Source organism: Numenius arquata, chromosome 12, assembly GCF_964106895.1.
Source record: "Numenius arquata chromosome 12, bNumArq3.hap1.1, whole genome shotgun sequence".
Taxonomy (NCBI): Eukaryota; Metazoa; Chordata; class Aves; order Charadriiformes; family Scolopacidae; genus Numenius; species Numenius arquata.
In genome coordinates, this window is record NC_133587.1 from 9,721,768 (window position 1) to 9,737,275 (window position 15,508).

General features: G+C 39.2%; 1 protein-coding gene across 2 annotated transcripts in view; it reads left to right on the forward strand.

The window, feature by feature from the left end:
• PREX1 (phosphatidylinositol-3,4,5-trisphosphate dependent Rac exchange factor 1) overlaps window positions 1–15,508 on the forward strand; it is a 164,117-nt gene that overhangs the window by 103,915 nt on the left and 44,694 nt on the right. For both annotated transcript variants that reach the window (XM_074157699.1, XM_074157700.1), the window contains exons 10-13: window positions 2,248–2,395; window positions 7,041–7,141; window positions 10,709–10,812; window positions 11,526–11,575. In XM_074157699.1, the coding sequence (XP_074013800.1) occupies window positions 2,248–2,395; window positions 7,041–7,141; window positions 10,709–10,812; window positions 11,526–11,575 (403 nt within the window). The remainder of the gene's footprint in view (window positions 1–2,247; window positions 2,396–7,040; window positions 7,142–10,708; window positions 10,813–11,525; window positions 11,576–15,508) is intronic.

The window sequence follows — 15,508 nt, forward strand, 5'->3', positions numbered from 1 at the left end:
TACACCTTTTGATAATAGCAAGGATACTACCTTCAAAATGTAGATCAGGCATGTTGTAAATTCAAAAGAACTAAAAGAACTACCTGAAGGCAACAATCAGTTCTGATTTAATTTTTTTTTAATTAAAAGGAAGTGTTTTACCGTTCTTAGCTAGTGATCTGTGCTCATTGGTCAGTTCTGCATCCCACTCTACTGTAAGGATCCTAATATTCTACATGATCTATTTTTTTAATAAAATACACTTCTTGGCTTATACCCTCAGAGTGCTAAATCATATCTCTAAAAGATCTAGTGAGTCTCTATTTCTTAGTTAGTTTTCGCTTTGTGAGGTCACTAGTGCTCCGTGGAATTTCCTGTGCATGAGGTAAAATGTGTGAGGAGAGAGAAGGTTCAATAAGAAGTAAAAAGACAGGACTAAAAAAACAGACCGTATATAAACAGGGAGCTTGAGAATATGGGAAGGTAACTGAAATAAATATTAGGAGGGGAAAAGAACTATTCCTTAATAGAAAGTTTCTCAAAGTTTTCCATGCAGCATTAGCTTGTAAAAGTGGATTTTTTCTGATGCTTTTTGCCATCTAGTTTTATGATGTGGCAGCTGATGACAGGCACTCAGGATAACCATAGATATTCTGGCAGACATTCCAGGCCATATTGGAAAATCTCCTTTGGATGAGAGTGCTTGCAAAGTCACAGAGATAGCAGTGTTTGGATTAGAAAGCTTGGTGAGATTCCCAATTCTGTAGGGTGAGTTCAGTAGAATGTGCATTCCAGTCTGCCATTTACATCAGAGCCTGGGGAATTCAGTGATGTAAGACCAGCATGAAACATGTATACTATTACACAGGCTGTTTTTTATCACAAGTTCACGTTGCAAATTTGTTTCAGCTACACATGTCAGCATTTGCATTGAATTGGATCACAGTATTGGGGGAAGAAGAGGATGGAGGAATGACGACAATAAGCTAGGGGATTCACAGAGCCAGAAGCTTTAGCCAGATATTGGACACATAAAAGAAATACTGTATTTGTAAGACAAAATATTGTGCAAGTCTAATTTCTGGAATGTGCATTTCAAGCCTCTAAAACAAATGTATTAGGCGTTTTCAAAAAGCTAGAAAGCAGCTCTGATGACACAGAACACTATTAATTCATTTCAGTACCTTACCATAAAGCAACAGGATTTATGTCCACTTAGGGTGAACTGCTCTTCCCAAGCAATACACAGTTTTCATTTTCTAGCATTACACTGATCACTTAAATTCTGCCTAATGTCAATTTCTGTAAAAATTAGGCACATAAGTCCATGACCGATGCAGGCTGCCTGTTTTCAAGCTAATCTTAGAGGTGTCTAAAATCTGTGCCTCTGTTTTGGACTCCAGAGTTAACCTAGATTTGCAAGTTCTAGAATAACAGAGCCAGAATATAAAACAATTTGTTCGGGCTAAAAGAGACAAAACATCTACAGCAGCAAAACACCTTTTCTCATGTGCTGTCCTCCTAAAGGAATTTGCAATCTAAAGGGAAGGGTGCCAGAAAATGCCAGTTATGGTGATAGTTATAACATAGATACCTATGTTTTCGGAGATCATCCTCTTGACTGTAGCAATTTTCAAGTTAACATGAGCTATATGGAAACTCATAAAAAGTGGACATGTAATTTTCTCTATATCCAATTATCTGTCATTCCTTAAATCATTCAGTATTTCTTTCATTGACTGGATAATGTGATTGTCAAACTGTATTTTTAACCTAGGGGCATTAGTAAATAGGCTAATGAAGAAAGGATGAGAAAATAATGTTTCTGTCTAGTTTTGATTTATTTAGGATGTGAATTTAATTTCAGCAGTTTTGTATTTTTGGCTACAAGTAATAGAACACTCAAAAAGTCATCTGCTCTGTCAAGCATTTAGCTGCCTTGAACAAGTCTTATGCTGGCAATTACTTCAGGGTCAAAAGTGAAATTGCAACAGCAAATCAGTTTCAGAAGGTATATGTTTTATCTTCCTTTGTTTGGAACTTCTCCATGTTCTGTAAACCATTCTACTTTGTGCAAAGTGATGTAGCCATAAGTTTAAATGACAGGTTTGTACTCAGATAAATGAATGACACAATTTCCACCTTATTTGGAAAACAAGTCAGTTAATTTTTTTGTTTCTACTGCTTTGTTTGGCCTCAGATTTTGTCTTCGAGGAAACACTTTATCTGATGTTAAGGATCTGAAGGAATTTCTGCTCTGTATTCCAGGTTTGAAACTAGGAATGGAGAGAGATGCCTATGTCATGATTGCGGAGAAAGGAGAGAAGCTCTACCAAATGATGATGAGCAAGAAAGTGAACCTTATCAAAGACAGGAGGAGAAAATTAAGTACTGTTCCCAAGTGCTTTCTTGGCAAGTAAGTGGCATTTGAATTGAAAAGGCCCTTTCATTAAAAGAACGGACTTGGGATTTTCTGGGGATGGCATTGTGAGGTCAGATCAGATGTGCTTTGATGCAGCTAAATTGAAAAGGCCATAACCTCCATTACAGTTGTGATTTATTAAAATTAATCATTGATTTCTATTTCACGCCATACACAGCCTGTATAGTGACAGTTCATTCTATTGTACAATAACTCATAACAGCTGTTTCAAATGGGCAAAAGAAATTTAGAAAAAATACCTTAAGTCCCGCAAGCTCAGGGGTGTTGGTGGCCTAAGCTGTATCCTCTTTTGTATACGAGCAAATGCTTACCAGGTGATGTTTAAATCCAGCAGAACTGTTCAAGTCTCAGAGTTGAATTTAGAAGTTTCCTGTTTGTCAGTGTAACAGACACAAATGAAATTTTTGTCTTAGAAGTATAGGACTTTATTGGCTGGAAAAAACCTCTTTCACTCAGGCTAGATATTGCTAGATATTACAAAATAATTCTTAAGAGTGACATGTATGAGGCAGTAAAGGAGAGACCCTATAGACGAATCGGATCAGAGATTAGGTATGGTAGCAGTGGGGCTGTTGTAGGGAAATGTCCTGCACAGGGAGACACATTAGTTGACCCGAGAAGACTTTTCTGCCTCAGCTGTTTATGATTGAAATGATCAGCTGTGGGAGGAAAAAAAAGTTCTGAGAGGCAGATTATCCATTCATTTCCCTTCCCTGCCCCTGGTCTCTGTAATGGCAGTTTGTGGGCAGCATTCCCTGTGTACAGAATGTGGAAACGATGCATTGTCTTTCTGCCTGACAGAGGGCAATCTGGTAGCATAGGCTGGCGATATTTCAGCTATTAAAAAAATTCTTTTTTTTTGGAGATTTCACTGCTTTTTTCTTCTTCTCACATCCCCACTCCCCAATTGATGTTGCTGGATTCAAATTGAAATCTTTAAGCTCTGATTTTGGAGGCATGATATAGCATTTCCTATTTTCCATGCAACATGAAGTACCAGATCAGAAACTTACATTCTTCCAGTGCTGGTATATATAAGACTGTTGTGGATTCCTTGATATTTTGCTTAGTGTCAAGTCCTACCTGGGATTTCCTGCTACTCCTTTTTCTTTTAAAAGATCTGTTTTCTTACATGCTCCACAGTCTGTCCTGCTCATTGCCCTTGGTTTGCTTGACAGCCACCTGACACTCCAGTAGTGAGGACTTGACCTAACTTTGCCAATGGATAACTGAGTCGAGACTGAGATACCTACAGCTGTGCTAATTTCTGACAAAAGCATTATTTCTGCCTTCCCCATAGAAAATAACTCTGCTGATATATTTCTGACAGTCGTTTGTTGGTACAACAACTGGGCAACTCAGTTGAGTGCAACTCAATCAGTACGATCCCGTCAAGACTCGTAGACTTTTCATATCATTCCTGGGGCTTCCCCTGAACAATGCATATTGGCTGCGACCTATTCATTTTTTCAGATATTCCTGCCTAAGGGAGTCACTAATAACTGTGCTGAGATGTACTTAGTGGTTTTCTGCTACATGCAGCTGAGAGTAACACTAATAATTTTTCTCTTGGCCTTTGGATATCAGATAGTGTCTAATAAGTCAAGAGATAAAATGTAGTTGCAGGAAAAAAAGCATAAACTAATCCTGGTATCTTCAAAAGTATCACATGCGTTTATTTATAAGGCTGTTTATTGAACTTAACTTCAGCAACTGACTTGCTTGAGTGCAAATCCATTTTCCTAACCACTCCTCAGGTGTACTGGCATTTAGGCGTGTGAAAGGGAAAGATGTGTGTTGGTGCCAATATACGTAAATTATATGCTTGCCATGCTGCTTTTCAGCACTGCACTTAATTGATTGCAAAACCTTGTACTGTATTGAGCTTGTAATAGAGAGGATCTGTTAACCTCAGGAGGTTCCAAACATATCTGATCAGATTGCACAAACCTGGATGGGTTGAATTTTCCTGTGTATTTCTTGAGTAAAAACCCAGCTGTTCTAAAGCCCTTAATTTCAGAGGTATACTTGGGAGCTGGTGTCCTGACTTGCATGCCAGATGAGAACTGAGCATGGCAGCGCTGGGGAGTGAGGATACTCTCAGTTATACTGAAGAACTGCTTAGGACAAGATAAGGAAACAAAGCAATCTTTGCCATCCACTTTTTGAGTTGATGCTTTTTAAGCAACAGTCAGCATATGCCTGAAAAACTTCTTGGAATATTTCTGTGTCATGCACTTTTCAGTGCTTATAAAGCCTTCAGAACAAATGATTACTGATTTCGCTTATAAATCAAATGCCACAGAAGTCTTACAGTATCTCTTGAGAAAACCATCCCATAGTTCTGGAGCTTCAGGGCTGTGAGAGTACCGCTCAGTTGTTTTCCTTTTTCAGCTCTCAATTTCAAACTTTAAGACCGCCTTACATTTAAAATCCAAATAAACTCCAGGGACACATTCCAAATAAAAGAAGCAGGAAAGCTAACGGGGTAGCAGTGTCCCACTGAAGTTTTGGGCAAGTGTTTTAAGTGCTGTAAACTGCCATAGACCCATTGCACTTGACAGAAAAATGTATGGCAACTGGGCATCTACCCTGGGTACTTAACATGATTACAGTCTTTGGCCAGCATGTCTGTGGTGGGCCACTCACAGACTGCATGTCTCGTATTCTCAGTAATGGGTGTGGAGGATCATTCTTACTTCCCCCTCTGCAGTTTATTTTCTGCTTAATCTTTTAAATACTTCTAGAAACAGTTCAGTATCACTGGAAAATTGAGAATGAGCTTTCCTTAGAAGATAGTCTGACTCATCACTACAGTACTCTGATTTTAGGAGTTTTACAAAACTGTGCTGGTTTCCATGGGATTCCCCTGGCATAGTTGAATAGATTCCACTGCTTTTTCTACACTATGGCAGCTACAGAGTAGTCTCTCAGCAAACCAAAGTTTTCAGTATTGAAGTTGTTGTTGTTATCCTAAAGGCAAAATGCAAATACTACCTACAGCTTAGATGAGTCAGCTCTGATAAACATGAAGAGACTAAAAATACTTCATTTAGAGCCCACAAGTGGAGGCATGGATACTGGTTTTGATAAGCAGCAACCCTCTGTACGTTGGCAAGCACCCAAGTGGTTTATTGAACTCAGATTTCCCATATGTTGCTTTACTTTTGTAGCTTCCTTTTGTTCTTCTCTATGAATTTAATACATTTCTAGTATAATCGCTAATTAACCTGGCAAACAAATGAGCCCCCTAAGGCTTTGGTAGTTCTATATTCATCAGGCTTGCAACATCCAGGAAACAGTTAAAAGGCTGCACAGTATTAGAGGAGCCAAGCCGAGATAGGTAGGTGGTTCCATAACCATGTTCCTGTAGCAGACACCAGTGACAATAAGGCACCTTGGACCCTGGTGACCTACAAAAGCAGAACTCAGCTTCAGTCTCCGCCCTGCAGCATCATAACCGTAAACAGATACGAAGCTTTAACAGCTATAGACACCCACGAGCAAGATCTGCAAGGGGAAACTGTATCAGCAGCACACAGTAGATACCGCAAAAAGAAATGATGAGTAGTAGTAGTGGGTGACTTTGTTAAAGGGCACCGAGGCACCCATCTGCTGACCTGACAGGGAGTCACAAGAGATATGCTGCCTTCCGGGAGCTAAGATCCAAGACATTGCTGAGAGGGAGCCACAACTTGCCAAGAACATGGACTGCTCTCCACTGTTACTCTTTCATGTGGGCATGAATGACACTGCAAGCCAGAAGCTGGGCAGAATTAAGGAAGACTATAAAGCCCTGGGGGTGCAAGTGAAAAATATTGTTGCCCAAGTTATCTTTGCCTCCATTTTACCAGTTGGAGGAAAGCAGGCAGCCAGAAATAGATCTATAATGGGTATGAACTTCTGGCTACGTGTCTGTTGCCGTGGGAAGGGTTTTGGCTTTTATGACAATGGAACATTTTTTGATCACTATAATCTGTTAGGGAGGGATGGAATCCACCTGCCTAGAAGAGGGAAGGGAATCTTTGGCAGCAGGCTGGCCAACTTGGTGAGGCAGGCTTTAAATCTTCTGTTCTAAGTCCTACTGTGGTTCCATTAAAGCCAATGCAGTTACACCACTGAAGGTGTAAAACAAAAAATCAAGAAATCAGACCCAGTGATGAAGGACGAGCATATGTAACTAAGTCAGACTGTGAACACTGCTTGGAGGGATCGCTTGGATAGAAGTAGCTGTTTTCTCTACTGTTCAACTTGTTTTTAAGGTCATCAGTTAATCTCACTTTCATTCCCCCCTTGGATGTCTGGATTGCTCAATAAAATAAGGATTCCCAGCATCTTTCAGCCAGTTCTTCTTTCCTGTTCTGTAAATGCTAATTATGATGAACTAAGGGGAATGGTGAGAAAAGTCACAGATAGGAGGTCTGGATCTTCTCCAGAGCATTTCCTCCAGAAATGTAGGAAATTTAGCCACCTAGTAGAAGTATCGTCACTTAGAACAGTTTTCACACTTGCTTTAAGGAGAAGGTCTCCTGTGGTTGGCTGATGACTTGCAGAGGCATGTGTCTGCTTGTATTCAGAGCAAAAAAGCTAATTGTTTCTGTTCTGCTTCCCTTTGCAGTGAGTTTGTATCGTGGCTCACAGAGATTGGGGAGATAAGCAAACCAGAGGAAGGGGTCAACCTGGGACAGGCACTGTTGGAAAATGGAATCATTCATCATGGTGAGTGCTCCATGCCATAAAGAGATGTCAGATTTCAGTAATGCCCTGGAAATGAGGGTGGAAAACTACAGCTCATCACATTATGTTCAAATACTTTCCTGTACCATACTTATCAAATCTTCAAAATGTTTAACGACTTTTGGGATTAATGAGTTGACAATTTTATGTCATGAAAACAGGACTTGTTGGGGATCCTGAAAATGTTTATGCCTGCAGTTACTTGGTTTCTCTGCAACATCTTTGTTTCGGACTGTATCAGGTGTATATTCCTTTGTACTACGTGTGTTAGAAAACCTGTAGTGGTCAATAAATATAGCTTTCCATATGAGACATCAGCAATACAGGCGATAGTCGAGCAGTGCTCTTCTAGAATGGGGCACAGGTACAAACAGAGTGAGGGGCTCCAGACAATAGGTCATCCTTTCTAATGAGACTTCTTGTCATAAAGAAAAGAGATGATGGAGGGTTTGTTGTTGCATTTGTTCTTTCCAGCTCATTTGGCAAGAATGTCTCTCTTTAAAATAGCGATGTACCATATTTCTTCATCACACCTGGCAGATGACCTTGAAGTGTTGTGATGAGGGGTATTTTAGAAGAGTAGAATAGTGCATACAAGATGCTTGCTTGAAAATTTGTGTGCTGTGTTTCTACAAAAATATGGAGTCTCTCCAGATTACAACCTTTAAATGCAGATTTGTCCTGCTGTTTCCTCTTGTTTTCATATTACGTTATGCAGACAGAGCAATGTAGTCCTATTCTAGTTAAAAAGCAAATGCCCCAATTTCAACATTCAGGTGAGGTTAGCTGCAAAGTGCACATCAAAGGGATGCGGTATATAGGTCTTAAGTCACCAGTGGTATACATTTCCATACAATCTCTTGGAAACTAATTTAAATACGGGAGACATTTAATTAGGCTGGTCTTGCTTTAATCTCTTGGTAACTTAGCTCCACAAACTTGTCTTTCAGGTGACAATAACACTGTTAAGAAATGACGTCTGTTATCTTCTTTTAATTAACACAAAGAACTCTAACATGAGCAGTACCATAGGCCTTTGTGCACTTCCACCCCCAAGTACCAAGACATACTTTCAGGCACGTTCAGACTTTGAAGGGCTTTGAGCATGAGCTCAAAAACACTGAACGCTTTTGAAGACTTGGCCTTAACTGTGGCTTTGGAGAACTGAAACACTCTCGCTCCAATGTGTGGGGATCCCCCTTTGGATGAAGAATGCTCTTTTGTGCTCACACCCTGACTTGCCTACGTTCTGAATGTGTACACTTGCACCGTTGGTGCAAAAAACTGTCGTGAGGCTTGCTATTTCATGACGACTGTTTACCTTACCATAATGTCATACTTTGACACTTTCAGCAGTGCCCTTTTTCTCTAAACACAAATTTACAGCTCAAAGAAAGTTGTGCTCTTACATCTACTGCTCCCCCTATTCAAATGCCCTGAGTAAGATGCATCTGGTTTGGTTTTAATAGAGTTCCTAATATTAGTGTCTCCAAGGATGGTTATTGCTAGACATCGGAAGGTATTTGCAACACTGCATTTACTTAAGGAAATATCCCTTGAGATTTTGATAAATCATTAAACATGAGATATCCCATTATATGTCTCCTAATGTAGAAAGAACTTAAAACTTAAGCACCATAATGAAGCCCTTATCCCTGTTCTGCATTAGGCAATATGTCTTATCTTTTGTTTTCACTTGGCATGGCATTACTGTCAGGTGAAAACTGCTGATCTCTCAGCCTGCCTGAAAAGCAGGGCCATAGAAGATTGCTAAATGTGTGTTTTATCACTCAATTTCCTCCATATCTCCTTCAATTCTGGCTATTTTATCTGGGACTGCTGATGTGGAAGTTCTGGTACCTGTCACAGAGCAGAAGTGATCACAACTGGGTCTGCTGAACCTGACAAAAAAGGTGTTTTCTGCAGACTCAATTCTCAATTGGAGTTAGACATAAAAAATCCAGAGCATGCAGACGCTCAGAGAAGTCAATAGCTTACACAGCTTAGAGATTCCACTGTGTACTAAAGGATATACACCAGATCCTGCAAATTTTGGTTTATTCTGTGAAATTAAGGAAAAATACCACCAATAGCAGGAATCTTAATTAAAGACCAGATGTCCTATGTAATGATGGAAGGTCTTAAAAATTTCTGGTCTCTGCCTTCTAAACAATTATCCTGCCCACTCTGCAAGGGGCAGACTAAATCTCAAACTGAGTCCTGGTACTTCTGAGTCTGCCTAACTCAGTTTAATTCTCTTTAGTCATCCTGTGCAATCAGTTTTATCAGGTTAATCAAACTCAGGCTAAGATGCATCTTAAATAATGTAAATCCATATTTTCTCTCAGTTCATCAAATGCTGTGCCTTCACTATTAAGCACCACATCCAAAATATTTGATGGTGCTCCAGCAGAAAGATCTGGCCATGCTTCTCTTACATTGGCAAAGGCAGGAAATATTACAGTGATTAAGCTACTCCACCCTATCTACTGTCTGCTTTGTTTGCTCTTCTCTAGATTTCTTCCTCCTTTTCTACATAATTGTAGCTGGTCTCCATTAAATTAAGCTGTGAACAATGGCATTTCTATACTACAAATTGTAAAATCTGAAAGATACTTTATTACTTATTTTGAACAATCAGCACTTTTTACTTATAATTACCACTTATTTACTAATCAGTGAAACAATTGTTACTAGTTGCTAAATTACTACCTTCAGTATGAGGGTTTCCCACCTCCATGTTCTATTGAAATATTTCATCTTAGAATAGAGACAGGATAAACCTACATATAATTGTATATAGACTTCAACCCTCTTCCAGTCTGGTGCATTGGTTAAATCTGTTTGAAGCTGGGTATAATTTTTAAGTCTTTTCTGATTTTCACCGATGCTTCTTTTGAAATGGTTCCTTATCACACTGAAACATCTTTTGTGTCCTTGTCTTTGAAGCCTATCACTGTACAGCATTACTCAGTAATATTTTAACTGCTGTACTGTGGCATGGCTATTCTGGGTGAAAAAAGCAGATTCTTAAAAATACTTTCTAATTTTTAGATGGAACTCACTAGTAAACACAAGAACCATTGTAGAAGAATACCTCTAACAGCTGTAGTTCCTCCCACCAGCATGCTTTTGCTTTTGGCATTACAGAACTTTGGGCAACTGCAAACATGACTTTAGTGCTGTGATAACTGTTGTGGGAATTTGCAGGCACTTTGTTCAAAACTTATCAAAAAAAGTCAGGCAGTCCCAGTTACCTTCACTAGGACTGTTTCCAGAGCCTTACATAAATTGGATCTGGTGTAAAAGGAAGACATTTCAATTTTATTGGAGCTGCCGTGTTTTAGAAAACTGCTTTTTTTGGTGGAGATATTCAGACGTGCACATAAGCACGTATATACACAATAAGGAGAAATTTGAAAAGCTGAGTCCTCTCTTCGGAAAATGATAGATATTCAGCAAATACTTAAGTGTATATGTACCAGCTGGCCTATGAAGAACATGGCAGGGGAGAAAGGACTAATTTTAACAATCATACTGGTGTTTTAGTTTCAGATAAGCACCAGTTTAAGAACGAGCAGGTGATGTACAGATTTCGCTATGATGATGGAACATACAAGCCCAGAAGTGAACTGGAAGACATCATGTCCAAGGTTTGTATTATCATTCTTAGCTGGAACCAAGAACCATTCATAAGAACCATCGAAAGAGTTTGCTCTACCTCTAAATGTCACTGACCTGTTATAGAGGAGATACCTAATGCTGTTTATCTTTGTTGTATTAAGCTATCCATCCTAATGCCATAGAAGACATTTACTCAAGGGAGAGGAAGCAGAGCTTAGCAATAAATAACAATAAAGTTGTGACTGCACCCAAGACTGATGATTACAATCCTAATATAGTAACAAAAAGTCTTAAAACAGTAAGCCATAATATGGCATGTCTGCTGCAAATCTGGGCATTATGGTTCAGGGAGATAGAAGAGATCAATATTTAACTGCTGTTCGTGATAATTGTATGTCAAATGAGTTCTGTTGATCCCATATCTGCCCATATACCTTTTAATAAATTGGATTTCTTCTTATGGACATCAGTTCATGGGTTAATTGTGAGGAAGGATTAATGGAGAAAATGTTGGAATGGAGGTGATTAGAGATAAAAGAATAGATTTTTTTGGCTTCTGGAGGCAGGGAAAGAAGAAAGATATTTGACAGAGAGGGTAAGGGAACTGGTTTGAAAACCAGTTAAACAGTAGATAATTTCAGCTGAGTTGAAACATCAGTGTCCAAGTTTTGCTAGCTTTAGCTAGTCAGTGTTTCTTTGAAAAGGAAAAAAAAGATAATGCCATGCATCTTTCCTTCTTCAGGGTGTGAGGCTCTACTGCCGACTACACTGCTTGTATACTCCAGTGGTAAAGTAAGTTCACCTTCATGATCTCCTTGTGCGTATTATCTGGCTTTGCTAAAAGGATGACACGTTACTATTGAAATCTTTCTTCTTTCTTATTATAAACAGTAGTTTTCTGCATTTTCTTGGCTCTTCTACTACCCTTCTGTCTCCACAGTTTAGATCTGTAGTTGTACTTCTGCTGGAGGATGTTGGAACTGGGTTCTGGGAGAGTGAAAGGCTGGTGTTACAGTCTTCCTGCCATTTGCTTCCTCTGTCGGTTCATGAGAGCTGTTAGCATGTTTATTTGTTTACTCTGACATTTTCTGTGAGTTAAAGTGGGTGTGATTAATAAGTCACTACTGAGTCAGAGCAGATTGTGTGGTGTGACTGTAGCTGCTGTATTATTTGGATTATAGAAAATGTAAACAGGTGCTAAAATAATGTAAACAGATTCCAAGTGATGCTAGGATTCTTTCATTCAAGGCACCCTAAACAAACAAAACAATCAGAAGTGGAATAAAACCTGAAGCTGTAATTTGGAAAAACCCTGAAAATTTTGGCTGAAATCTTCAGAACTTAGTTCTGTATAAATAAATGCTAAAGAATTGAGATAATCTGCAAGTGTGAGTTAACTCTTCCCAGATCTCAGGAGATGATTTTCATGTGTTGTTGCCTTACTGTGACATCAGATGAACATTTCTTGCCTATAATGGAAACCACCCTGAGCCATGTAGGTGTTCTGTTTAAGTGTTTATGATTGAAAATTAGGCATTTTCACTGAGGAGAACTTCATTTTTACATACAAAAAACTGATGAGGAAGAAGAAACCTCTGGTGGGCATGGCTGGAGTCCCAAATTCAACAAAGCTGACCTCATGTCCCCAAGTTGTACAACAGATGTTTCTCTGAGAGATGCTATTGTCATACCAAAAGGAGCAGCAAAGATAGTTACAGTTCATCAGTTATAAATTTGCCTTATTAGATCTCTTTTTTCTCCAAAATAGCCGTTCTATAATAGTACAGATTTCAGTTAGCCTAATGGGTATGGAGAGAGAAGGAAAGCGTGATGCAGCCCTTGGTAGGCAAAATGGTTATGTATATGCATGAGTGTATTTGCACATACAAATTTCTCCCTTTAAGATGGCAATTCACATGCAGAGTAGGAATAATGGTAAGTGAAGCTGAAAAAATTTCACTGACCTCAGGGTACCCATGAACTGGAAGGGATGTAGTCTTATGCTTTAGGGAATCAACAAGGACAAAATAACTACCATAGGCCTGTCTTGTGATGTTTTATCATTGGGCTATTTTTGGTAATAAAATCCCAGCTGGAGAATCTTCTAGTATCAGGATTAACCTGTGTTAGTGACAGTGTGAATCTAAACTGTGTATGGCCAGTGAAAAATAGCAGGCTCTGAGAAGTTTTAGGATCCTCCTGGATAGATTTAACGCTCTCAGTATGTTCAGGCTCTTCTTCCCACCCTTCTCTTTCCTAGTCATTCTTCCTTTTATCTCCCTGTTAGAAAACTGAATCTCGTAGGCTGTCATCCTTTCATGTCGTCTTACCTCTGACAAGCCTGATGTTAGCCTAAAGGAGCTACCTTTAACCAAGACAGTTGTGCAAAGCCTATTGCTTTCTGCTGTGTCTTCAGACTACTGCTTTATCTGTCATCTTCAGACTGCTGATCCTTGCAATCACGTTAACAAGGCCGATGAGGTGCAGCCTTCTTTCTAGAAAATTGACAAAACTGCTTGGAGTAGCAGGTGCATATGCCGAGAGGATTTGGAGGAATCATAAAGTTCAAAATTGAATCATTTTGTTGACAACCTTGGAACATAATTTTGCTTAGTTGTCTTCCCTGGAAACCTGGGAGTTTCTGCATAGCCTTTGCCTTTATAATTTTCTTCGAGTAAACTGACACTGATGTACTTTGAGGACAAGATGATATACCCCACTGGAAACAAAGCGTGCTGCTTTGCAAGATGATATGTAAAAAGCTAAACATTTTGAAAAATCTTAGATGTCGAGAAGATTCTCAATATGTCTTTGATCCAGTTCAGGGAAGATGTGAGGGTAGGAGAACTTGCTCCCACTTACATGTGATGGACTTCAGTGCATAGATGGGCTAGACCCTGTGAAGAACATTATATTCCTCTAGTTTATGCGAGGCAGCTAAGTTCTGCCAAAATTTCAATGGTTCCCACATCTATATTTGACTATTCACCTGCAGCTCACGGTTCTGGATAGCTTTCTATCATTTATGCTCTACTCTTGTTCAGGATAGATTGAAATGGGGGGAAAAGTCAGTGAACTAATGTTGAAATATTCATCCTGACAAGCATTTAACTACAAGCAGTGAAAGACTGGGCCTTGGACCAAGATCCTGATGCCAGCTTATTCAAAACTCTAGCTCTATGTCAGCATCTGTATTAAAATGTTGGGAGTTGCTTCTCACAGTCTGGAAACCTCTGCTCATTAGCACTCAATATTTTAATGCTTTGCTTTATTGTTCTGACATTTCAAAAGCACATTTTCTCAAGATAAGAGTGTGAGAAGGAGAAACTGCCCAGAAAACTCCCACAGTTTTGTGCTGGGTTTAGCACATTACTGGAAGACAAGTCAAAAAATGTGTGTAAGCACTATGAGGAAAGCTTTTGTTCTGAGGACACATATTTCTGGAAATGCTGTCATGTTTAGGGGTTTGGGTATATTTTTTTCCAAATTCTGAAAGTCCTGCTTCCCTTTCTAATTTCTCACACCCTGCATTCTGCAAATACACAGGCATTTCTGCTGCACTTATTTACAAAAGCCAGTCACAACATGTTTGTATCTGTAGATGATTAGTAAAAGGAAAACATGAGTAGGATGAATTTTAGATGGTGGCTTCATTTTAGATTTTTAGAAAAAAGGAAATATCAAACGGTGTGGTGCTAATGAAAGAGATTGATTTGACAGAACTGAAGAATAAAGTCTTCTCTTGAGCTGCTGTATAGATACATCCGGACTGTAAAACAGTCACAGTGGCTGAGAAAGTTTCCATCCACAGTCCTGCCAGTGGACCTCAAGCTTGAAATAGAAGGACCACCTCCAAGGGTGAGAGAGGAATTAATTCTTCATAGCCATTCAGCATTTGGCCTCTCTACTGAGACTCTCAACAAGAAGGAGCCAATTGATGCAAATTAATTATGGTAATGGCTTTTGTAATGTGGAACTAGGAACTGGATCAAGACCACCAAACTTATTTCACACGGGCCAGTAAACAGCCTTAAAATGGAAAGAGCTTTTCATTCTCTCATGAGCTGGATAAAATCCAGCGACCTGGAGGTGAAAGGTGTTAGAGCCCAATGTCCTGAGCCACATAGTTCTCTTATATTTGTATCAAAATTCTTTAGAAGTATTTTATGAAAGACTAAAAACATCAATTATCTCCATGGCTCTAAGAAGAGGAATGGAAGAAAACTGCTAAATGCAGCAAGTTACAATAGGGTTTCTTTCCCTTATTTCAGGAACAGTGCTGCTCTCTACAAGGCCTGTGTGTGAGATGGTGCAAGTTGTGTTACAAGACCTAAATACAACACTTCTTTTCTTATTTACAATGGCTGAAATTATCTAAAGCCATAAGAGAACACTGTGTACTCTATTTGTATCTGGCCACTCTGTGATATTTTACTAAAGGAAGTAAAATCTGAACAGTTGCAGAGAATCAGGAAAACCTCTCTTGACAGAGAAGGGTAAAAGGTGCTTAATTCAGTGAGCGTAAGAAAAAGGGGACACAGAGGAAATATGTAGGGTCACTGTCTATGAGTACATTGATGGGTAAACAATAGAGAAGAACTGTTTAAGCTTATAGATGGGGCTGGCACTGAGCCAATAAATGTAAACTGGACATGAATGGATGGAAACCAGAAGATGACTTCCAGCTAGAAGAATGTGATTTTCAGCAGGACCAATGGTGGCAAT